The sequence below is a fragment of the Chiloscyllium plagiosum genome, unplaced genomic scaffold (genome assembly GCF_037043375.1).
Source record: "Chiloscyllium plagiosum isolate Xiang-an unplaced genomic scaffold, Cpla_swu_hap1 HiC_scaffold_11, whole genome shotgun sequence".
Classification (NCBI taxonomy): domain Eukaryota; kingdom Metazoa; phylum Chordata; class Chondrichthyes; order Orectolobiformes; family Hemiscylliidae; genus Chiloscyllium; species Chiloscyllium plagiosum.
The window spans coordinates 25,770,917-25,797,014 of record NW_028270149.1 but is presented as its reverse complement, the minus strand read 5'-3'; the positions used below and the strand labels follow the sequence as shown (position 1 = coordinate 25,797,014).

At 40.5% G+C, this 26,098-nt stretch overlaps 1 protein-coding gene across 1 annotated transcript in view; it reads left to right on the top strand.

Moving 5' to 3' along the window:
- Positions 1–26,098, top strand: part of LOC122557360 (palmitoyltransferase ZDHHC15B) — a 105,764-nt gene that overhangs the window by 44,233 nt on the left and 35,433 nt on the right. Inside the window, exons 2-3 of the mRNA XM_043704992.2 lie at positions 4,598–4,624; positions 25,901–25,995. Coding sequence (XP_043560927.1) covers positions 4,598–4,624; positions 25,901–25,995 — 122 coding nt within the window. The remainder of the gene's footprint in view (positions 1–4,597; positions 4,625–25,900; positions 25,996–26,098) is intronic.

The window sequence follows — 26,098 nt, the reverse complement described above, 5'->3', positions numbered from 1 at the left end:
GACAGAGATGAGGAGAAATTTCCTCTGAAGATAGTGAATCTGTGGAATTCTTTACCACAGTAAACTGCTGAGCCTAGATCATTAGTATATTCAAGGCTGAGATAGGCGTATTTTTAATCAATAAAAGGAATCAAGAGTTACAAATAAAAGGAAGGAAAGTGGAGTTTAATATTCAGATCAGCCATGAACTAATTGAATACTAGGGCAGATTTCATAGAATCCCTCACCGCGATAGAGACCATTTGGCCCATTGAGTTTCACCGACCCAGCCCCCCTACTCTATCCCCGTAATTCTGCATTCACCTTGGCTAATTCAACTAGCCTGCACATCCCTGGATGCTACGGGGCAAATTAACATGGCCAATCCACCTAACCTTCACATCTTGGGAAAGTGAGAGGAAACCAGAGCACACAGAGGAAACTGTATTTCAAAAGAAACATGTTTTTTGTAAAGTCCTTTATGATATGAGTTATTGTATAAATGTAAGCTATTGCTTCAAGTCTTTGTCCAATGTACATTTGCTGTATATGGCAAATATGTAAGGTAAAGAAGTTTCTAAGGTGTGGCAGGCTGATAAATCAGTTGGCCTATTTCTTAGTTTTGTGCCAAATTAGAAACCTACTTTGAAATTCAGTCCATGGTGATGTTATTTCAAAATCCATATGAACGTAAGTTATAAGAGCATAAGTAGGCCATTTAGCACCGCTTGAAGTGGTGATTAAGAAAAATTCAAATACCGGAAGACCTCCCTGCTTTTCTTTCAGTATGGCATGAAATAGTTTGCATCCACCTTCATATGTTGATGGGATTCAGACAGCAGCAGTTCAAACTGTGCAGCAATTCTTTCTATACTGCACAGGAGTATCTGCCTACAGTATTGATCCTCAATTTTTTATATTTGAAGAGCACTTTTGGGTTGGTAATTATAAACTCCCCATCTAAGCTAAAATACTATATAATGCTTATAACATGATAGTGCTGCATGTATCAATGCTTCAATAATGCTTTCAAAACAAGTGCAAACAACTCCACAGTCCTGTTCCCTCATAAGACAACCAACTTGTCCTGCACTGCTACTGTGATGAATCACACTGTCACGGTATTTTGCAGTCTCTGTAAGAAGTCTTTATGCATTCCCCAAAGAATCCACAGACTGCATTTTGAGAACCACTAGTCCAGACCATGAGCTCAAGTCTATAATTGGTTGTGAACTTTGACCACATGAACCAAGCTAACACTGGAGACGTCAAAAATGCCTGTAGTTGAATGTGAACAATGATTTTCATGGATTACAGAACAACCTCAGTTATCCGAACAAGATTGCAAGGTCCTGTAAAAATGTTATCTGTTATCCGAACAATCAGTTATCCGAACAAAATACAGGGAAACCTTGATTATCTGAACATGGTGGGTGGGCACTATTTTGTTCGGATAATCGATTATTCAGTTATCAATTAAATGCATTTCCTCTGGGGCTCAGAGTTTTTAAAAGTCTGCTCCTGGTTCAGGAGACTAGCAACAGCACACAGCGCGTGAGACCCCGCCCCCAACACCGCCCCGGTGTCAATACCGCCTCCCCAACCCCAACACTGCTCCCCCCACCCCCAATCCCATCAAACACCGCCTCCCCAAACCCAACACCGTTCCCCCCACCCCCAACCCCGTCCAACACCGCTTCCCCGCCCCCAACCCTGCACCCCAACCCCAGCCCCGTCCAACACCGCCCCTGACCTCAACCCCGTCCAGTGTTGCCTCCACCGCCCCTGACCCCAACCCCATCCAACCCTGCCCCCCCCAACCCAACCCCGCCCCCTGAACCCAACCCCGTCCAACGCCACTCCCCGACCCCAACCCTGTCCTACACAGCTTCCCCCGCCGTCAACCCCGTCCAACACCGCCTCTCCGCCACCAACCCCGCCTCCAACTCTGCCACCCGACCCCAACCCCATCCAACTCTGCCACCCGACCCCAACACTGGCCCCATGCAACACCGCCCCTCGTTACCCCAACACCTGCCCCCCTCCTCCAACATCACCCCTGCCCCCAACCCGACCAACACTGACCCACGCCCGCCCCCAACCCCGTCGAACACCGACCCCCCCCCCCCGTCCCTGTGCAATACCGCCCCCATGCAACACTACCCCCAACACCGTCCAACTCCACCCCCACCTGCCCCCTCTCTGAGGCAGCTGGACTGGACACCAACAACAAGTCTGCTGCTGCTGCCATTGTGGGATAAGTCTCCAAATAGCGCACACACAGCCACAGCCACAAAAACAACTTTTTACTGCAACTTTTTGACAGGTTCCACCTTCACCCTGTACAGGACAATGTTGGCGAGATTATCTGGGGAAGGGGTGGGGTTTAAGGTACACCCCTCTGTAGAACTCCAGGGAAAGTGTGGGGAGAGAGAAAGGACGGGCAGTCAGTCATTTGGAGACGGTGCCTGTTTAATCACTGTAAACAAAAGACGCGATCACTGTTGGAAACACTTCTGTGATGTAATGTTTTAATCGGGACCTCGAGATCTCCTTCGGATAATCCGATTTTCGAATAATTGGTATTTGGATAATCGAGGTTCCTTTGTGCTCCCCGTCCGTCTTGTTCGGATAATCAAGGTTGTTCTATATTCGAAACCAAGTGAAGAGTTCAGTGTACGATTCTACTCATGTATCCCAATGGAAAGTATAGATTTGTAAATGCTGACAGAATCAAGTCTAGAAATAATACTGTCGATGATTGAGTCATCTGTCACTTCCTGTCCAGTCACTCATGGCTATTTCGAAAAGAAGCATAGAACCATTTACTCCTATGAAACTGTATCTCAGCACAAGGAAGCAACTTAAGAAAAAAGAAGTGAGATGGGGAAATAATTAGTATGCATCATCACTTTAATGTGAATTAAATGCAATATTTTTAATATTTAACCAACAGTGTGGAGATGATGAATTTTTCAGCGTGAAGTGGTATTGTTATAGAAATAAAAGCATAGGTAATTTTTAAAATGTAAGTTTTTTTTTTAATTCACTAATGGGAAAGTATATATAGCCAGTTTCAATGAAGTAGTAGTCTGATGATATGGTTGTGGGCATGTTTTAGAGATTTAAAATCAGCAGATATTTTTCTTTCTCAAATGGTGAAATTTAAATGACAGTCTCTGAGTAGTATTGTGTCCTTGGGATGATCATTGTATATTCTCCTCATGCTATAGTATTCATTTCTTAAAAGCCAGTACATCATTCAGTCAGTCTCTTGTGTGAGTTGAATGAGGTCGACAATTATATAAAGAGTATCAAGCATCACAATTTGTTTGTTATGCCAAGTTAAGAGCTACAAAATATTGTAAGCTGATAAAGAATTTGATAGATTGCAGGAGAACACAGGCTATAAAAAGCACAGTTCAATGTGGGTAAATACAAAGTAAATGTTTTTGGGACAAGAGCAGAGAATACAAATATAGCCAAGAGGATAAAATTGTCAAATGTGGTGGAGGATTAGCCAGATCTAGGCTACACAATGCCATACACAGGTCTTGTGAAAGCATGAATTCTGCTTAAAACAAAAAGCTTGTCGAGGGAAAATTGTATTCTAGGTTTATTGTAAGAGGGTAAGTAGAAGAAACAAGAGTTGGTACTGAATACACAATTGGTGAAGGCACAGTTGGAATTGTGTACAATTTTGGACACTTGATAAGAAAAAAAATGTAATCATGGAAAATACCAGATGTCAGAGCATATCACCACAGTGAGAAACTTGAAAAAACTAGGATTGTTTCAGCTGGAGTAGAGAAGGTTAAGGGGAAATGTAAGAGAACTGTTAAAACTTTTAGAATTTTTCACAGGAAATGAAAGATTACTTCCATTGGTGAATCATTGAACAAGGGAAAGATTTGAGGATTGGAAATAAAACAATGAAATGGTGGAGAGCAGAGTTCGGATGTTAGATTGGCTTTGACAAAAAAATATTTATAAAGATAGTGGGAAATTAAAGTAATAAAACTGAAAATTCTGAGAATACAGAAGCCTAGCAGCATTGGTGGAGAAAGAAACAGGTAAATTGAGATAAATGAACTTTCAATACTCTTTCCTGAAAACAACAAATGCTGGAAGTCATAGCGGGTGAGACATCATCCATGGAGAAAGGGGCTAGATGATTCTTCAGCTCTGTTGAAGAATCATCTCGACTCAAAATGTTAGTTTGCTTTTTCTTCATGGATGCTGTCTGACTTGCTGTGACCTCCAGCATTTGTTGTTTTCAGTACAGATTCCAGCATTTGCAGTAACTTGTTCCTACCTTTCATTATTCTTTGCTTTGACTGCATGTGTTTAGCATTTATAGCTTTTAGATTTCCAGCAACAGTTGTTTTTGTTTTTGCTTTAGACTTTAGATAGTTCATATGGAATTTGCACTTCAAAAGACAGACAGGTCTCCTTTTGCTGGTATTTTTAATCCAGCACAAATAGTTTAAAATTTTCTTTAATGGATTATAAAAATGTATTTTTTTTTAGTTTGAGTCTGAATAATAGGCCTTGCTTATTTTGATCTCTCCATGGTTTTGTGTCCTGTGTTAATTTTTTTATTTCTTTCCATTTACAGTTACTGTCCAGAATGGGTTTGAGAAAGGTAAGTTTTTATTTTGAATCCATCTTTTATAGAACCTGATTCTATCATGAAAATCATGACTCCTCTGCCCTTTCAAAAGCTCTATGTTAATCTTTGTACTCAGATGCAGACTGTTGTTTCTCAACAGAAGAGAAACAGCTGGTTTTCATTGAACTGTGAACCATCAAAATGTGCAATGTATGTGTTCCCTACAACAGTCGGATTTGAATTCTATATCAAAGATCATACATTTAAAGTTTTAACTGTGATACTTAATCGAAAGGCTTGTAATTTATGGATGAAAGCTTGTTGGCTTTATGTAATATCACCTGAAGACCAATATGTTAATAATTTTAGAAATTTGTCATTGCGTCTTTCAGTTGCTGCGATTTATTAATACTCTAATTCCTCCTTTAACTATCTGGTTGTATTCTTGAAAAATGCAACTTTAAGTGAAACAAAATAGAGTCATAGAGATGTACAGCATAGAAACAGACTCTTCGGTCCAACTCGTCCATGCCAACCAGAAATGCTATATTAATCTAGTCCCATTTGCCAGCACTTGACCCATATCCCTCCAAACTCTTTCTATTCATATACCATCAGATGCATTTTAAATGTTGTATTGTCCTAGCCTCTGCCACTTCCTCTGGCAGCACATTCCATACACACACCACCCTCTGTGTAAAAAAAGTTGTCTGTTAGGTCCCTTTTAAATTTTGTCCTCCTCACCCTATACCTATGCCCCTAGTTCTGGACTCCCTCTCCTCAAGGAAAAGACCATGTCAACTTACCCTATTCATGCCCTTCATGATTTTATAAACCTCTACAAAGTCACCCCTCAGCCTCTGATGCTCCAGGGAAAACAGCCACAGTCAATTCAGCCTCTCCCTTTAGCTCAAATCCTCCAACCCTGGCAACATGCTTGTCAATCCTTTCTGAACCCTTTCAAGTTTCACAACATTCTTTAAGGTGTTAAGCTAATCAGATCTTTCCAGAGGAATTGAATTTTCCTTCAGACAAAAAAATATGAAATACTGTGTGTTATTAAAGAAAATAATTGTAAAGTAAAATTAAGTACTAAGTACAAAAGAAATTTAAACTATTCTCCAAGGTTTCACCACTGAACAAGTTGACGATGCAAATCATTAAACATTTGGGTTAGTGTACAGAATGAGAGTGTAGGATGTTAGGATAAAATTGAATGAGGAAAGAATAATTGAGAAGGAGTTTTCAAGAGTGAGTATTCATCTTGGACCAAAAAAGGATTCATCAGGCGCCTTTGTTTTAAAATATTCATTCTTGGATGTGGGCATCACTGACTAGGCCAGTATTTATTGCCCATTCCTAATTGCCCAGAGGGCAGTTAAGATTCAGTCACATTGCTGAGGGTCTGGGATCACATCTAGGCATACCTAAAGGACATTAGAGAACCTGATGGGTTTTTCTGACAATCAACAACATTTTTATGATCGCCATTAGATTCTTAATTCCAGATTTTTATTTAATTGCTTTCAAATTCCACTGTTTGCCTTGGCAGGATTCAAACCTGCAATCCCAGGACATTAGTTGGGTCTCTGAATTTATGGTCTAGCAATAGTATAACTGGGCCATCACTTCCCCATCCTTCTAGATAATGTGAGGTTACATACAGTGGATATCCAAAGAGATTTGTGGTACAGATTCATGGATCATTAAGACGCCATGAACAGGTGTGGAAAAAAAATCAGGAAAGCTAATGGAATGCTGGGCTTTTATATCTACTGAACTAGAGAGTAAGGACATGGGCACTGAGTTACAATTATACCAAATCCTGATTAGATCCCACTTGGAGCATTGTGAACAGATCTGGATACCACATCTTAGGAAGGATATATTGGTTTTGAGGGGGTTCCCTGTAAATTTACAAGAATGACATGTGGACTTCAGGAGTTAAATTCTGGAGAGATTATGCAAGTTAGGCCTTTTCTTTTGTAGATTTTAGAAAGCCACAGGATGATCTGATCAAAGCCTTCAAGATAGTGACAGGAAAATACAGAGTAAACAAAGATTAGCTGCTTTGACTGGTTGAAGATTCTAAAATTTAAGGGGCATCAACTCAAAATTAGGGCAGACCATTCAGGATAGATGTTAGGAAGCACTTCAATGCACAAAGGGTGGTAATGGTTTGGAACTCTCTTTCACAAATGGCAGTTGATGCTGGATCAATTGTTAATTTTCAATCAGAGATAAATTTTTGTTAAGTAAAAGTATTAAAGGATACGTGCCAAAAACAGGTATGTGGAGTTAGGCCAGAGATCAGCCATGATCTCATTGAATAACTGAATTTCATTGGAACAGGTTCGAGGGGCTAAGTGTCCTACTCCTGTTCCTGTGTTCCTAGATTCTAGACATAGAGGAGTGGTAGGAGCAGGAGCAAAAATACAGAGAGAAAGAGAGTGAAGTGGTAGCATGAATAATTTAGGAAGATTTGATTTGATTTTGATTTGATTTATATTATCGCTGCTGTCTGGTGCCATTTTAAATCACAGAAAGAAAACCCAAAACATTGACAGATGAAGAGTCCAGAACAATGACTGAGAGAAACTGAGAGTTGAATTTAAAGTTGTCAGTCTCAGATGTATTGACACAATTAGCAAAAAAAAGTGTGGATGCTGGAATTCTGAAACAAAGCTGAAATTGCTGGAGAAACTCAGCAAAGCAGAGTTAATATTTTGGGTCCAATGACCTTCCTTCAGAACTCAAGAAAGGTCACTGGATCCAAAATGTTAATGCTGCTTTCTCTCCATAGATGCTGCAAGACCTGCTGATTTTCTCCAGTAATTTCTGTTTTTGTTTCAATGAAATTTATTGTTAGACCCGCTGCCCATGTCTTTATCCCTATCAGGTCCTGAGTCTGCTTTTGGAGAAAGTTCCTTTTTTTCAACTTACAGACTAAATAAATAAACATAGTTTAATCAGTTCTTCATTTATTCTGAAGACATCGTGATTTAAAATCTCGGCGACCATTGCATTCAAAAATAGAATGAGGTTGATTTCATCAATACATTTAAATTATCCTTGTTACTGGTCTGCTGGCAAACAGTGCAACAGTGAATAATGCAATTTTAAAGAGACAAATATTGCACATTTGTATCAGCCACATTACAACAGAACAATGTTATAACATATTGACTGAATTCCTGTACTTGCTCTCCACTCTCAACAAACTCTCCCCAACAAGTTCAAAAAATTCCTTTGCAATCTTTTATGGTAATTTGTGGACGTCTGAAAATTTGGGTCTATGTGGTTGCATTAGTCTTTCATGAACAGGTGTAAAATGTATAACCCATTAAGCCAATCTCATTCTGTAAAAAAAATCAAATCAGACAGTTCAGAAGGAGGTCTTTCAGCCTACTGTGCTTGAATCTTCCTTTTGAAAGAGCTATTTAATTAGTCTTGAACATTAGTGTTTCATCCCGTAAAATCTATCTTACTCATTCAATGCTTCTGATGGATTTTGTTTTGCTTAAATGCACAAAAACCTTCAAGTTTTGAATGGTTGATCGTCATATATCAAATAGTCAACAATGACTTTCATATAAATATCCAAAAAAGCTAAATTTTAAGATTTTTTTTGTCAATGTTTTTTTTAAATCATCTGCTATCCGACACGCATCCCCTACAGTTACAAAAGATACAAATAATATTCATGTCTAGCTGCTGTTTTAAGAAAATGGCTGAAACCAGAACTAGCTTCTGTTCTGGTATGTTTGAGTGTGTGACATCATGAAACCCTGGTTTCTTTTTGCAAGTAATTCATTGTGGGGAATGATTTTTCCATCTGTAGCATTGCATCTGTGTTTCCCAGAACTAGTCCTGTAGTCAGTGCATATTGAAGCTCCCTGTAGGCCTGCTTCGACACTGTGGGGATTCTGTGATTTCGATTTAGAATCATAGAGATGTACAGCACGGAAACAGACCCTTCGGTCCATCTCGTTCGTGCTGACCAGATATCCTATATAAAACTAGACACATTTGCCAGCACTTGACTCATATCCCTCTAAACCCTACCTTATTCATATACCTAGTCAGATGCCTTTTAAATGTTGTAATCATACCAGCCTCCACTACTTCCTCTGGCAGCTCATTCCACAGACACACCACCTTCTGCGTAAAAACGTTGCCCATTAGGTCCCTTTTTAATCTTTCCCCTCTCACGTTAAACCTATTCCTTCTAGTTTTGGACCACCCCACTCTGGGGAAAAGACCTTACCGATTTACCCTATTCATGCCCCTCATGATTTTATAAACCTCAATAAGGTTATCCCTCAGCCTCTGACGCTCCAGGGAAATAGCTCCAGCCATAAGACCATAAGACATAGGAGTGGAAGTAAGGCCATTCGGCCCATCGAGTCCACTCCGCCATTCAATCATGGCTGATGGGCATTTCAACTCCACTTACCTGCATTCTCCCCATATCCCTTATTTCCTTGTGACATCAAGAATTTATCAATCTCTGCCTTTCTTGACATTTAAAGCCCGGCCTCCACTGCACTCTGCAGCAATGAATTCCACAGGCCCTCCACTCTCTGGCTGAAGAAATGTCTCCGCATTTCTGTTATGAATTTACCCCCTCTAATTCTAAGGCTGTGTCCACAGGTCCTACTCTCCTCGCCTAACGGAAACAATTTCCTAGCGTCCACCCTTTCCAAGCCATGTATCCGACTCAGCCTCTCTCCAAGTTCAAACCCTCCAATCCTGGCAACACTCTTGTAAATCTTTTCTGAACCCTTTCAAGTTTCACAACATCTTTCCGATAGGAGGGAGACCAGAATTAGAACATAGAACGTTACAGTGCAGTATAAGCCCTTCAGCCCTCGATGTTGCACTGCTCCGTGAAATCAATCTGAAGCCCATCAAACCAACACTATTCCATTTTCAAACATAGGTCTATCCGATGACAATTTAAATGTCCTTAAAGTTGGCAAATCTCCTACTGTTGCAGGCAGGGGGTTCTACGCCCCTACTACTCTGAGTAAAGAAACTACCTCTGACATCTGTCCTATAGTGACGAAGGGTGTAGTAGGTTGCAGAGAGACATAGATAGGATGCAGAGCTGGGCTGAGAGGTAGCAAATGGAGCTTAATGTGGACAAGTGTGAGGTGATACACTTTGGATGGAGTAATTGGAATGCAAAGTACTGGCTAATGGGAAGATTCTTAGGAGTGCAGATGAGTAGAGAGATCTCAGTGTCCATGTACATAGATCCCTGAAAGTTGCCCCCCAAATTGACAGGGTTGTTAAGAAGGCATACAGTGTTTTGGCCTTTATTAATAGAGGGATTGACTTCCGGAACCAGGAGGTTATGCTGCAGCTGTACAAAGCTCTGGTATGGCCACACTTGGAGTATTGTGTACAGTTCTGGTCACCGCATTATAAGAAGGATGTGGAAGCTTTGGAAAGGGTGCAGAGGAGATTTACTAGGATGTTGCCTGGTATGGAAGGAATGTCTTACGAGGAAAGGCTGAGGGCCTTGAGGCTGTTCTCGTTAGAGAGAAGAAGGTTGAGAGGTGACTTAATAGAGATATACAAGATAATCAGAGGGTTAGATAGGGTGGACAGTGAGAGCCTTTTCCCAAGTATGGGGACGGCAAACACGAGGGGACACAACTTTAAAGTGAGGGGAGATAGGTATAAGGCAGATGTCAGAGGTAGTTTCTTTACTCAGAGAGTAGCTGATAATGTGTTGCTGGAAAAGCGCAGCAGGTCAGGCAGCATCCAAGGAGCAGAAGAATCGACGTTTCGGGCATGAGCCCTTCTTCAGGAATGAGGAAAGACACTTTCCTCATTCCTGAAGAAGGTTTCATGCCCGAAACGTCGATTCTCCTGCTCCTTGGATGCTGCCTGACCTGCTGCGCTTTTCCAGCAACACATTATCAGCTCTGATCTACAGCATCTGCAGTCCTCACTTTCTCCTTACTCAGAGAGTACTAAGGGTATGGAATGCTTTGCCTGCAACGGTAGTAGATTCGCCAAGTTTAAGTGCATTTCAGTCGTCATTGGGCAGGCATATGGACGTACGTGGAATAGTGTAGGTGGGATGGGCTTCAGATTAGTATGACAGGGCGACGCAACATCGAGGGCCGAAGGGTCTGTACTGCGCTGTTATGTTCTATGTATATCTATCACCCCTCAATTTGAAGCTATGCCCCCTGTGCTAGCCATCACTATCCGAGGAAAAAGGCTGTCACTGTCTACCCTATCTAACCCTCTGATTATCTTCTGTGTATCAATTAAGTCACCTCTCAACCTTCTTCTCTCTAACGCAAACAGCCTCAAGTCCCTCAGCCTTTCTTCATAAGATCTTCCCTCCATACAAGGCAACATCCTAGTAAATCTCCCCTGAACCCGTTCCAAAGCTTCCACTTTCTTCCTATAATGAGAGGACCAGCACTGTACACAATGCTACTAGTTCAGCTGCACCAGAGTTTTGTACAGCTGCAGCATGACCTCGTGGCTCTGAAACTCAGTCCCTTTGCCAATAAAAGCTAACATACTGTATGCCTTCATAACAACCCTGTCAACCTGGGTGGCAACTTTCTGGGATTTATGTACTTGGACACAGACATCTCTCTGCTTATCAGCATTACCAAGAATCTTACCATTAGCACAGGACTCTGCATTCCTATTACTCCTTCCAAATTAAACCCATTTTCCACCTCTCAGCCCAGCTCTGCAGCTTATCCATGTCCCTCCGTAACCTACAACATCCTTCGGCACTACCCACAACTCTACTGACCTTAGTATCATCCCCAAATTTATTAACCCATCTTTCTGTGCCCTCATCCAGGTCATTTACAAAAATGACAAACAGCAGTACACGACTAGTAACTGAACTCCAGGATAGAATTTCCCATTTCCACCACCCTCCGTCTTCTTTCAGCTAGCCAATTTCTGATCCAGATCACTAAATTACCCTCAATCACATGCCTCCGTATTTTGTGAAATAGCCTATCATGGGGAACCTTATCAAACACCTTACTGAAATCTATATACATCATATCAATGTCTTTACCCTCATCCATCTATTTGGTCACCTTCTCAAAGAATTCAATAAAGTTCGTGAGGCGTGACCTACCCTTCACAAAACCGTGTTGACTATCCCTAATCACCGTATTATAAATCCTATCTCTTATAACTCTTGCTCCAAAATCAAAGTTAGGCTCACTGGTCTATAATTACCAGGGTTGTCTCTACTCCACTTCTTTAACAAGAGAACTACATATGCTATCCTACAGTTTTCAGGCACTATTCCTGTAGACAATGACATAAAGATGAAAACCAAAGGCTCAGCAATCTCCTCCCTGGCTTCCCAGAGTATCCAAAGAGTATCAGATACTTAAAGTGGCCGAATCAATGTCCTGTACAGCCGCAGCATGACCTCCCAATTCCTATACTCAATGCATTGACAGATAAAGGCAAGCATACCAGATGCCTTCTGTGCTATCCTATCTACCTGTGACTCCACTTTCAAAGAACTATGAACCTGCATTCCATGGTTTCTGATCAGCAACATTCCCCAGGACCTTACCATTAAGTGTATAAGTCTCTAAAAGTTTGTCCCTCAGCCTCCAACACTCCAGAGAAAGAAGTCACCCTGAATCTCGGCAGCCAATATTACCCCAATTCAGTACCAATTGATAATGTCACTTAGGGAAAATGACACTAAAATTGAAGATGTAGTGGACAGCAAAGGATGTTACCTCAGAGTACAATGGGATCTTGAACAAATAGGCTAAAAGGCCAAGGAATGGCAAACAAAGTTTAAATTAAATGTGAGGTGCTGCATTTTGGAAAGTCAAATCAGCCTTTTGTGTAAGGCTGTTGCAGCTATTTATTATATTGCCCAGTGCCCTGGATGCCTAGTTTCCCTTGATGCAAATGGTTACTGCAGTCATAGAAGAGCCCTGAGTTACATCATGTTATGTTATGGATATTGAGAAATTACTTCTTTCTTTTCCTTTGATAGTCTGTTTATTTTGTTGGTTGTCTAAATACGTTAGTGCTCAGAAAATTGAACTATTTGAATGTATATGAAATGCATCATCTTAGAAAACAAACAAGATTCTGAAGGGCTTAATAGATTGTTCCTCTGGTCAATGAACCAAAAACATAAGGACAACATCTCCAGGTAAGGGATGGATCATTTAGAAGTGAGATCTGGAGAAATGGCTCCACCCAAGAAATGAGAATCTTTGGAATTCTCTACTCAAGGCGTTTGTGGACACTCCACCATTGAATAAATTTAATGCTTGTTGACAGATATTAAGTCTGTTAAGAAACTGAGGAATATAGTGGGCAGTGAAGTCCAAGGTCAGCCTGATGGCATTGAATGGCAAAGCATGCTGGGTGGTCTACTCTGTTTCAGTGTCTCATGTTGTAAGGTACTTTATGGGGTATAGGAAACACTGAGCAAAAGTAGGAATGAAGTAAGCAGGCAACCCAAAAACAGCCCAGGATTACAGGCTTGATTTTTCTTTTTTGAGCTGAAAATGTGTTGCTGGAAAAGCGCAGCAGGTCAGGAAGCAACCAAGGAGCAGGAGTATCGACGTTTCGGGCATGAGCCCTTCAGGAATGAGGAAAGTGTGCCAAGCAGGCTAAGATAAAAGGTAGGGAGGAGGGACTTGGGGGAAGGGCGTTGGAAATGCGATAAGTGGAAGGAGGTTAAGGTGAGGGTGATAGGCCGGAGTGGGGGTGGGGGCGGAGAGGTCAGGAAGAAGATTGCAGGTCAAGAAGGCGGTGCTGAGTTCAAGGGTTGGGATTGAGACAAGGTGGGGGGAGGGGAAATGAGGAAACTGGAGAAATCTGAGTTCATCCCTTGTGGTTGGAGGGTTCCTAGGCGGAAGTTGAGTCAAAAGATTTCTTGATGTTACAATCTCGCCCATGAACCCGACAGTGCCAGCTCATGCTGTTCTCGTGGTGATGTTGCACGACTGAGCTGAAGTCCAGGTCATCAACTCTTGAACCAAACACAAGGAAGGAATGGAAGGGAGCAGATGTCAAAGCAGGCAATTCAGAAGACCTGCCTCCATTCATAAGACATCAGCCTAGTTCTGTACATTAGGATTATGCACCCTATCTGTCATCTCTCACCACCACCCCCATCACATCTATCACCAGACTCCCCACCCATGCCCTTTTCTCCCTTCAATCCCTATACCTCCTCTAAACACCTGATATCTAGTGATCCAGTATCTGTTGCAAGAGGATTTTAGGAGACTCTGAGGGCTGAATCACTGATGGAAGTGGTCACATTTTATGTGACTCTAGAGTTGAGCTGTGCTCCTGTCTGTATATGTTCTATATCCAGCTATAATTAAAAAGCCAGATATTTATTGTATATTGTTTATATTCCTGTGACTCCATTATCAGTCACCGACTAAAGAACAAATAATATAACAATATCTATTACATATAGAACTCATAAAACTTATAATATTGGTAAGTCTTTGAATGCTCAAAAAAATTCACATTAAACAAAGAGCCATTCAAAAACCACTTCTTCAAAGCTGAACAGATGAATGTGCTTCTAAGAGGTTAGCCATTTGTTCCGCTATTCCGAGACTCAACAGATGGCTGGAATGTGAATTGTTCAATTGACATATTAAAATGTGAAACTCAATACTATTCAATGCAAACAAGCATTTCATCCACAGTAAAATACTTTAGTGCACCTGCACTCTTGCACAGCACCAACTCTAATGGTCACTTATCTTTTCACAACCAAGCCCTATCATTAGCCACTACAGTAAATACAAACTTAAATTATCATAAATATGATGTATAAAGTTAATAACATCCTTTATAATTATTGTCAAAATTGTCAAAAAGATTTCTGACTCCTGAACAGGCATTGCTCATGATTCACAACCCTTCAACCTGATGTGAACCACATCACTTTTAGAAACTTTCTGAAAGTGAACCAACTTGTCTAAAAATTGTTGGGGCTATCTCAAGTCATTACTGCACGATTGAGCTACCAGTGTTAGGATCGCTGAGTGTGGAATCATGCAAGGTCTATTGAGTATGTTTAACATAGTCCCTGGCTAAATTTATGTTTTTATAAAAATATGAATGTTGAGTTAGGCAGCCTGACAGATTGATTAATGGAAGTCGGCTTGTGCAGGTATATCTCATTCTGTTGCTGTCTGGACTGAGCTTCGTAGGCTGATGACTGGCAAGTAGGTTGTAGCTGAAACTTTAGACATGGGAGCTGACAGCTATTGCAAGATACAGAACGTAACTCCGTCTGTGTGTATGAATCATGAATGAGGCAGGCATCTGGGCTGGAGAGCAAGGAGAGTAAATATCTGACTATTGATGGAGAAAGAACAGGATCTATGCTCTGTGATGAAATGAGTGATGCTAGATAGAGCTCAGCTGTGTGTTTTTGAATTATAACTGCCCTTCAGAAGTGAAAAATAAACACCCAAATTGACCATTGCAAGCTCCTACAAACAGCAATGTGATAATGACCGTATAATATTTTACTGGGATTTATTGAAGTGTAATTATTGGCTAGGGAATCTTCCCTGCTCCTCTGCAGAAGTGTATAATGAGATCTTTTAAATCCATCTGAGTAATCAGATAACCTTAATTTAACATCTGATCTGAAAATGGCATCTCTGATACTGCAGCACTCCCTTAGTTTTTCACTGGTTTGTTATCTTAGGTTGTTGTGCCTGAATTCACAGCTTTGAGGTGAGAATGTTACCCACTGAACCATATTTTATGCTGGTGATACTCTACTCTGTTCTGTGTCCTGTTGAATAAATTCTATCAAGTTTTTGAATTTTAGTTCTGTTAAATAGGAAGTGATTATTCTAGCCACAAAATGTTCTTGATGAATGAGAACATCTAGAAAAAAATAAAAACCAATAGGAAGGAAAGCAGACATTTATTTGGAAAGATCAGAGTTATGAATACAAAATAATTATCAGGAAGAAAGTTAACAGATACCCAGTGCTCTTCATTAATGATTTTCATTTGAACACATCTGCACAGCAAAACATATAAAATATGAATGGTGAAACAGACTAATCCCTATAATTATTTTCTGGTGTTTAAAATTGTATTACACATACAGGCAGAAATTTGACTGTAAGCTGTTTAAAAATGCTGGAGAATCTTCCAGATGGATGTATAGGTTGATCTAGTAGAATTTTAAAAATTGGCCCAGAAAAGCCAAACAAAAGAGACTGTGTCTGTGTAAATACAATGTGGGCTGTGTTGAACTTGCTGGCACATTGCCACGTACTTCCTGTTGACCTCTACCCAACACTGCAACTGGTACGCTGGGTGTAGCTGGTCGCAGTGAGAGATCCAAGGAGAAGCAGCCAGATTCTGAGCACATTTGTAGTCTGTAAGCTCTGGCACCTTAGTTTTATTTCACACTAAAATGATTAACAGCTTTTCATGAATCTCTGCCTTAAACCTAGATTTAGCAAATTAAAATATTAGCTTTGAAAATGCTGACATAAAAATTGATGGAGTATGATTTAATATGGAAAATAACAGGTAGATTTAGATTTTCACATTTTAAGCACTGACAGAAATAAAGTATTCGGAAAAGCAGTAAGTTGGAATGAAGGGTATCTCAGTTGCCAAGGTTTTACTGAAACAAAGCCATGTATGATAATAACAGCCAATTGCTCTAGATACAACAGGCTTTCATTGAGAGCAATACCCAAAAACTAGAGCTCTGCATTAAGCATGTTGTCCTTTTGATCTTAACAGATGAGCTTTCAGTACTGAATATTCATGCTCGTCTGCCTTGCTTCTTAGATGGAAGCCAAGAAACTGAATGTCATCTTCTGATAATGAATAAGACATTTGACTGGAGGAATGGCCATAAATGTGTTTATCCTAAATGCTGAATTAATTCAAAACTTATTTTAAAAATTGTTTTTACTGTGCTGAAATATTTTTTACTGTCAATTCTGAGTTAGTTTGTCAAGTGATTCTGAATCTAAATTCTAATTCTGAACCTTACTTTCCCTTTAATGTTCTCCATCCCCATGAGCCTTCAAGGTATTTTTCCTATTTTAATTGCTGCACCAAAATTGAAGGTATAGGGGACAGCGAAGAGGGTTACCTCAAATTACAACAGGATCTGGACCAGATGGGCCAATGGGCTGACAAGTGCCAGATGGAGTTTAATTCAGATAAATGCGAGGTGCTGCATTTTGGGAAAGCAAATCTTAGCAGAACTTATACACTTAATGGTAAGGTCCTCGGGAGTGTTGCTGAACAAAGAGACATTGCAGTGCAGGTTCATAGCCCCTTGAAAGTGGAGTTGCAGGAAGATAGGATAGTGAAGAAGGCGTTTGGTATGCTTTCTTTTATTGGTCAGAGTATTAAGTACAGGAGTTGGGAAGTCATGTTGCGGCTGTACGGGACATTGGTTAGGCCACTGTTGGAATATTGTGTGCATTTCTGGTCTCCTTCCTATCGGAAAGATGTTGTGAAACTTGAAAGGGTTCAGAAAGGATTTACAAGGATGTTGCCAGGGTTGGAGGATCTGAGCTACAGGGAGAGGCTGAACAGGCTGGGGCTGTTTTCCCTGGAGCGTCGGAGGCTGAGGGGTGACCTTATAGAGGTTTACAAAATTATGAGGGGCATGGATAGGATAAATAGACAAAGTATTTTCCCTGGGGTCAGGGAGTCCAGAACTAGAGGGCATAGGTTGAGGGTGAGAGGGGAAAGATATAAAAGAGACCTAAGGGGCAACTTTTTCACACAGAGGGTGGTACGTGTATGGAATGAGCTGCCAGAGGATGTTATGGAGGCTGGTACAATTGCAACATTTAAAAGGCATTTGGATGGGTATATGAATAGGAAGGGTTTGGAGGGATATGGGCCGGGTGCTGGCAGGTGGGACTAGTTTGGGTTGGGATGTCTGGTCGGCATTGGCGGGTTGGACCGAAGGGTCTGTTTCCATGCTGTACATCGCTATGACTCTGTGACTCTATGACTATACCAGTGCCCTAAGGGCTGAAACTGCCTCCCTAAATGTCTCCAAGTTCCCACCTCTTTTTCTTCCTTTAAGGCATTCCTTGAAGCCTAGTTCTTTGACCAAGGTTTTGGTCATCTGACCTAATATCTCCTTATGTAATTTGGAGTTTTGGTTAATTTTATAATATCCCCGTGAAGCATTTTGCAATACTTCAGTATGATAATGGTCCTGTATGTAAATGGTCATTTCTTCAAGTTGTAACTACAACAATATACATGTGTTTCTTCTCCCTGTATGGTCTGTATATTGAAATCAAATCTCTTTGTAACATTCTTCCTGAAAACCTTAAAGCTAGACCACCTTATTTATTTGGCTATTTTCACTTACTATATTCATCAGACTTTTAAAACTCAATCCTGGCCTCACCCATTAGTTTTGAAAAGATTTGCTTTGCCATGTTACTTGTTTCCTTCAGGTTTGTTAGTGTACTGAAATGTTGGTTTTGGCTTTTTATTTTTCTGCATTTGCAAAATCAGTCAATGTATATTGTTTCAAACTTAGGAAAAGCAGTTCTATCTTTAAAGCTTTCTGGGTGAATATTATTTCTCATTCATTTGCAAGTGAGAAATATAGGTGCAGACCTGATGGAATGAAGATCTTTTTCTGTGCTGTAGACCGTTATAAATCTATGACAGTTGACAAATGCACCAGTTTTGCACTTTAAGCATCTTATCCAGAATTGAGTTGCATAGAAATATAGAAAAGAGGAGCTGGTATAGGCCATTCAGCCCTTTGCTCCCTTGAACCCTAAGAACTATTTTTGAGAAGATTTGTATCTCAGGTTAAGGTTCGGGTTGTAAGTTTGCTCACTGAGCCGGGAGGTTTGTCTTCAAATGTTTTGTCACCATACTAGGTAACATCATCAGTGAGCCTCTGGGAAAACACTGGTGTTCTGTCCTGCCTTCTATTTATGTGTTTTGGTGTGTTAAGGTGGGTGATATCACTTCCAGTTCTTTTTCTCCAAGGTTGGTAAATGGGGTCCAAATCGATGTGTTTATTGGTGGAGTTCCAGTTTGAATGCTAGGTCTCCAGGAATTCTCGTGCGTGTTTTTGTTTAGCCTGTCCTAGGATGGATGTGTTGTCCCAGTCAAGTGGTGTCCATCTTCATCTGTATGTAAGGACACTAGTTGGTGTTCATGTATCCTGGTGGCTAGTTTTCTGCCTGTCTGTCCAATGTAGTGTTTGTTACAGTCCTTGCATGGTATTTTGTAAATGCTATTTGTTTTGCAGGTTGTTGGTATAGGGTCCTTTAGGTTTCAGTGTGTTGGTAGGTTTGTGGGCTACCATGATGCCAAGGGGTCAGGATAATCTGGTAGTCATCTCTGAGATGTCTTTGTATGGTAGTGTGACTCGAGTTTTTGGGCATGTTGTGTCTACTTGTTTGGGTTTGTTGTTTAAGCATTGGCGGACTGTGTCTGTCGGGTACCATTCCTCTTGAATACGCTGCATAGGTATTTTTCTGTTGCTGCTCGTAGTTCCTGGGTGCTGCAATATATTGTGGCCCATTTAAGTAATGTCCTGATGTAATTCCATTTGTGGGTGTTGGGATGATTGCTTCTGTAGTTAAGTATCTGGTCTGTATGTGTTGCTTTCCTGTAGACACTGGTCGAGAGTTCTCCATTAGCTGTTTGTTCCACTGTGACATCTAGGAATGGGAATCTGTTGTTGTTCTCCTCCTGTTTTGTGAAATTTATGCCATTGAGGATATAATTGATGATGTTGTAGGTTTCATCTAATTTGTTCAGTTTTGTGATGACAAAGGTGTTGTCGACGTAGTCGACCCAAAGTTTGGGTTGGATCCTGGAGAGGGCTGTTCGTTCAAGTCTCTGCATTACTGCTTCTGCTAAGAAGCCTGATATTGGTGATCCCATGGATGTTCCGCTGAGTTGTTTGTCGGTCTTGTCATTGAAGGTACAATGGGTAGTGAGACACAGGTCTACTAGCTTGAGGATGTGGTGCTTGCTAATGAAGTTGATGCTGTCTGGTGTTTGTGTCCTCGGTTCGTCTAGTAGTAGTGCGGTCAGTGTCTCTTTGGCCAGGCTGATGTTAATTGATGTGAATAGGGCTGTTAGGTCAAAGGAGGCCATTATTTCATCTTCTTTTATCTTGGTGCCCTTGATGATGTTCAGGAATTCTTAGGTGGAGTGGATGGAGTGGCATGAATCTTCTACTAGGTATTTCAGTATCTCATTAGTAACCTTACATACAGATAAGAAGGACACCACTTCAACTGGGACAACATATCCATCCGAGGATAAGCTAAACGAGACATACACGGGAATTCCTAGAGGCCTGGCATTCAAATCGGAACTCCATCAATAAACATATCAATTTGGACCCCATTTGCCAACCTCTGAGAGAAAGAACCGGAAATGATATCACCTACCTTAAGACCATAAGACATAAGAATGGAAGTAAAGCCATTCAGCCCATCGAGTCCACTCTGCTCTTCAATCATGGCTGATGGGTATTTCAACGCCACTTACCTGCATTCTCCCTATATCCCTTAATTCCTTGTGAGATTAAGAATTTATCAATCTCTGCCTTGAAGACATTTAAGATATGGCAATGAATTCCACAGGCCCACCACTCTCAGGCTAAAGAAATGTCTCCTCATTTCCACTTCAAATTGACCCATTCTAATTCTAAGTCTGTGCCCATGGGTCCTAGTTTCCCTGCCTGACGGAAACAAATTCCCAGCATCCACCCTTTCTAAGCCGTGCATTATCTTGTAAGTTCCTATTAAAAACCTCTCAACCTTCTAAACTTTAATGAATACAGTCCCAGGATCCTCAGTCATTCATCGTATGTTAGGCCTACCATTTCCAGGGATCATCGGCTGGACACGCTCCAGTGCCAGTACGTCCTTCCTGAGGTGTGGGGCCCAAAACTAGATGCAGTATTCTAAATGGGGCCTAACTAGACCTTTATAAAGTCTCAGTAGCACATTGCTGCTTTTACATTTCAGCTCTTTTGCAATAAATAACAACATTACATTTGCTTTCTTAACCACGGATTCAACCTGCAAGTCAGCCTTTAGAGAATCCTGGACTAGCACTCCCAGAATACTTTGTACTTTGGCTTTGTGAATTTTATCACCGTTTATAAAATAATTCATGCCTCTGTTCTTATTTCCCACGTGCAAAACCTCGCATTTTCTCACATTGAATTTCATCAGCTATTCCTTGCACCACTCTCCTAAACTGTCTAAATCTTTCTGCAACCTCCCCACCTTGTCAGAACTACCTGCCTGTCCGCCTAACTTTGTATCATTGGCAAATTTCACCAGAATGCCCCAAGTCCCTTCATCCAGATCATTAATAGATAAAATGAACAACATCAGCCCCAACACTGAACCCTGTGGGACACCACTTGTCACTAGCCGCCATTCCAAAAAAGAACCTTTTATCCCAACTCTCTGCCATCTGTCAGACAGCCAGTCCTCAATTCATGCCAGTAGCTCATCTTGAACACCATGTGCCCTCAACTTACTCAGCAGCTTCCCGTGAGGCACCATATCAAAGGCCTTTGGAAGTCTAGATAGATAACATCCACTGGGTTTCCCTGGTCTAACCTACCTGTTACCTCTTCAAAGAATTCTAACAGGTTTCTCCGGCACGACCTCTCTTTACTAAATCCACTCTGACTTGTTCTAATCCGACCCTGCACTTCCAAGAATTTAGAAACCTCATCCTTAACAATAGATTCTAGAATTTTACCAACAACCAAGGTTAGGCTAATCAGCCTATAATTTTCCATCTTTTGTCTTGATCCTTTCTTGAACAAGGGGTTACAATAGTGATTTTCCAATCACCTGGGACTTTCCCTGACCCCAGTGATTTTTGAAAGATTACAATCAACGCCTCTGCTATTTCCTCAGCCACATCCTTCAGAACTCTAGGGCCAGGAGATTTATCAATTTTTAGACCTTTTAGCTTTTCTAGCACTTTCTCTTTTGTAATGGCTACCATACTCAACTCTGCCCCTTGACTCTCCTTAATTGTTGGGAGATTACTCATGTCTTCCACTGTGAAGACTGACACAAAATATTTATTAAGTTCTTCAGCTATTTCCTTATCTCCCATCACTAGCCTTCCTGCAACAATTTGGAGCGGCCCAATTTCTACTTTTGCCTCTTGTTTGTTTCTTATTTATTGAAAGAAACTTTTATTATCATTTTTAATATTACTGGCTAGCTTACCTTCATATTTAATCCTCTTCTTCCTTACTTCTGTCTTTGTTATCCTTTGTTTGTTTTTGTAGCCTTCCCAGTGTTCTGATTTCCCAGTGCTTTTGGCCACATTATAGGTTCTCTCTTTTTCTATGATACATTTCCTGACTTTCTTTGTCAGCCATGGCTGTCTAATCCCTTCCTGGATAATCTTTCTTTTGTTTGCGATGAACCTCTGTCCTGTGTCCTCAATTACACCCAGAAACTCCTACCATTGTTGCTGTACTGTCTTCCCTGCTAGGTGCTGCTTCCAGTCGATTTTCGTCAGTTCCTCTCTCATGCCCCTGTAATAACCTTTATTTAACTGTAGCACCATTACACCCAATTTTGCCTTCTTTCTTTTAAACTGCAAACTGAACTCTACCATATTATGATTGCTGCCTCCGAAGTGTTCCCTTACTTTGAGATCTTTTATAAAGTCTGCCTCATTACACAGCCAGAATAGCCTACTCTCTTGTGGGCTCCATCACAAGCTGTTCCAAAAAGCTATCCTGCAGGCATTCTATGAATTCCCTTTCTTTGGAATCACCGGCAACATTATTCACCCAGTCCACCTACATATTGAAGTCCCCCATTTTCACTGTGACCTTGCCTTGCTGACATGTCCTGGTACATCTTACGCCCCTGATCCTGACCACTGCTGGGAGGTCTGTACACAACTCCCATTATGGTTTGTTTGCCTTTGTGGTTCCTCAACTCCACCCACACAGACTCCATATCATCTGACCCCATGTCATTCAGTGCCATAGATTTAATTTCATTCTTAACTAACAAGGCAACCCCACTCACTCTGCCCACCTCCCTGTCTTTTCAATAAGTTATAAATCCTTGGATGTTGAACTGACAGTCCTGAATCCCCTGCAACCATGTCTCTGGAATGCCTACCACATCATAATCATTCACGATGACTCGTCGTGTTAATTCATCTACTTTGTTATGAATACTACAAGCATTCAGGTAAAGCACCTTTAATGCTAATTTTATCGTCAGTATTTCTATCACCTTTTGTAATATGTCCTAAGTTATCCTTCCTTTTGCTTCATTCCTAGTCTGCCTCGAACCTAAACCCTGCACACATGCTAACCTGCTGCTTATCTTTCTACTTTACTCCATACTCCCTGTTGCTTTGCTAGTATTTATGAAGTCATTGCAAATAAAATTAGCAATACTCCATTTAAATTGCCAAGTATAACTTAATATCTTTCATAATGTGGAGGGTCCAGTGTTGGACTGGGGTGGACAAAGTCAAAAATCACACAACACCGGGGGCTGTAATCCATTTGGTTTATTTGAAACCTTAAGCTTTCAGAGCCCCGCTCCTTCCTCAATGTCTAACTGCCTGAGGAAGGAGCGGGGCTCTGAAAGCTTAAGGTTTCAATCAAATCTGTTGGATTATAATCCGGTTTCATATGATTTTCAATTTAATTTCTTTCAAGCTGGTCTTTAGACTGTTAAATACAAGGAAGTATTTTCTGTTGTTACAATCCACTGCACAATGTTATCCTGGAATTTTGTGTCACAGTAATCCTAATTGCATCATAAATACAAGATTACTTTTGCAATTGTTCCAGAGTAGTGGCAGATGTGAGGAAATGAAATCGGTTTGTCACCCTTTTATAGTTTTGTTGTAAAACTTGTGAATGTGAAGACTCATCGACAAAATGTCAAGCAACTTGTTTCTTTGAAAATACATATTTATTGCCGATAAAACAATGATAACTATACTTCAAAATCAAAATTGCCATTGGAATTTACTAACAAACATATGCAATACAATGACTTTAATTTTTGGGAATGTCGCCAGTTTCATAATCCTAACCTTGGAGAGGTTGCCCAGATGATTGAGGTTGGCAGGAATGGATTTTAATGCGCGTTAGGCCTGCTGCCTTTGAAAGACTTTGGAGTCTGTAATGAATGGAGATACACAGTGGAAAGGGCCTGACTTGATGATCAGAAGCTTTGTTGTGCCTGTTTTAAAAAACATACAAAACAAAAATAGCCTTCACCCTTCACATTCTCCCTGCAACATACTCCCTGTGCCCCAGCCATATCATTCTATGTCCTTCCCCATACACACAGTCATAGCCTTTGTAGTCCCAGTGCTGACTTACTGCTAACTCATGCCAATCCATGACTCTACCAACCTTTGTCCTTACACCCTCCATACCAATTTGTCAACTGTCCATTATAGGTGGACTTTGGGAACTGTACTCAGATGAAATCAAATTATTCTGTCTTTTGTTGAATTCAGTATTTTAAAAGGGCACTTAAAATCCATTCACTGTCTTTAACTTCCTTCGACTACTTAATACATTGTGAAACAAGCACTTGTATTCACTGTCTCACTTCAAAAGGTTTTTAACAACACGGGGCTACCAGTCATTCTGTGAACTGATAACAGAGCACCTCACTCTGATAAGTTGTGAGAACACAAATCCGAAATGATAGCTCTCAGGCTTGTGTCAACAGACAGTGAAACAGCAGGTACTGATTTTTTTTAAACACTGCAGACGGTACTTCTTCCTACCTGCAACAATTTAAATATGTGGAGATTTAAATACTTTGACAGCTCAACAGCTTCCATGATGGCTTGACTGTTCCAAAAGGTTTATCTATTTTTTTTAATGTATCCTCAATCCATATGTCACCTTGTCTTTGCTGAAGGTGTGCCTGAATCTCTTCAAAAACTCTTCAAATAATGCCAGCAGCTTTAGATCTTCTGATTAATCTCTTTAAAAATTCAATCGGACTGAAGGCAGGTGTAATTTTGTGTGTGCAGTATCCTCCATGAATCACACGTATCCAAAAGCCACCATTTCCTCCAGCCCCATGGTGGTATAGAAGAGTTTGAGATGCAACTTCTGAATTCTGCCTTCCAGCACCATTTTAGCTCTGCTGGAGTCACTCTCAGTCATGGTGAAAATTTAGATCTATGTGTAATTATTTTTTCTTTTCAGGCCAGAAATCTAAAATCAGACTTACACTGAAGATGTTAAAAGTTTTAGCTGAATATGTAAATCTTGTAAAATTTACACTACTTGACTTTTAATATTAGATGAATCTCAACACTTATTAGATTATTTTGTGTATGTACAGTACTGATTACCATCTGCGCTATTTAATGAATGTTTAAAACTATTCTTTACTAAGCTTTGCATTACACATACCCAAGCCTGTTAAGAAATGCAAGTCAGGTAATGTCATATGTTTGATGTGTGGCATTAGGTCAGGGGCTGCCTAAATGAAAATCTTCTCCATTTAATGAAAAACGATTTTGGTTGTCTCTACTCATGGCTGGCTACACAAAAGCTGCCTGCCTCGTTCAAATTTAGCAATTTCACCAGAAAAGTGATGACTAAGGAGATGGAAGATTTGTTTATGTTCAGAAGCATGACCACATATTGGGGCACTGTGGAGGAAATTTTTGGTCTAGCCATGAATATTCATTGTTTGAGGCAGATGTACTGGTGAAGTTTCCAAGGTTACTTCAAGACTTAGTTTGCTCAGCATCTGCTCACATGCCCCTGAAATTTCTCTAACCAATTCTTGCTTTCACTTGAGGAACAGGGCGTGCTGAGACAAATAATATAATTCCAATGCAGGTGAATAAGAAACTAAGCAAAATGGCTACTTTAATTGGAGTCGTTACCACCTGGTGAAATTTAGTGAAAGGAAAACACATTTGAGTTGGAGATTGATTTGACCAAATACTTGAGAATACAAATATCAGTATGCTACTCCACAGGTCCTTTGTATTCTTCTCCACTAGCTTAGTATGGTGAACTTTTGGCTTACCTTTACCAATTGCAATGCTGACAATTGTCCATTAAATTTCATTTTATTGAGTTCCTAGCAAAAGCTAAAGTACTGTCCCTGTAGAACAGAACTGAATGACTAATCAACCTTTACGTATACAGAACATTTTGATGGTAAATATAGTTACATGTACTTTTTAAAACTCTGTTAATAATAGATCTCTTCTTCATCTGATCTTTCTTTTATATTGCAGCTGCGTATCTTGTGGTATTTCACTTATTTTTTGTGATGTTTGTATGGACCTATTGCAAAGCTATTTTCACAGTACCAGCTTCACCCTCTCGAAAGGTAATTAAATTTGAGTGAAATATGTAGTAATCTTCCTTTTTGCACGAAGTTCAAACCTCTTATGGTGTTTACCTTCAATGTAAATTATATAAAGATTGCCTGC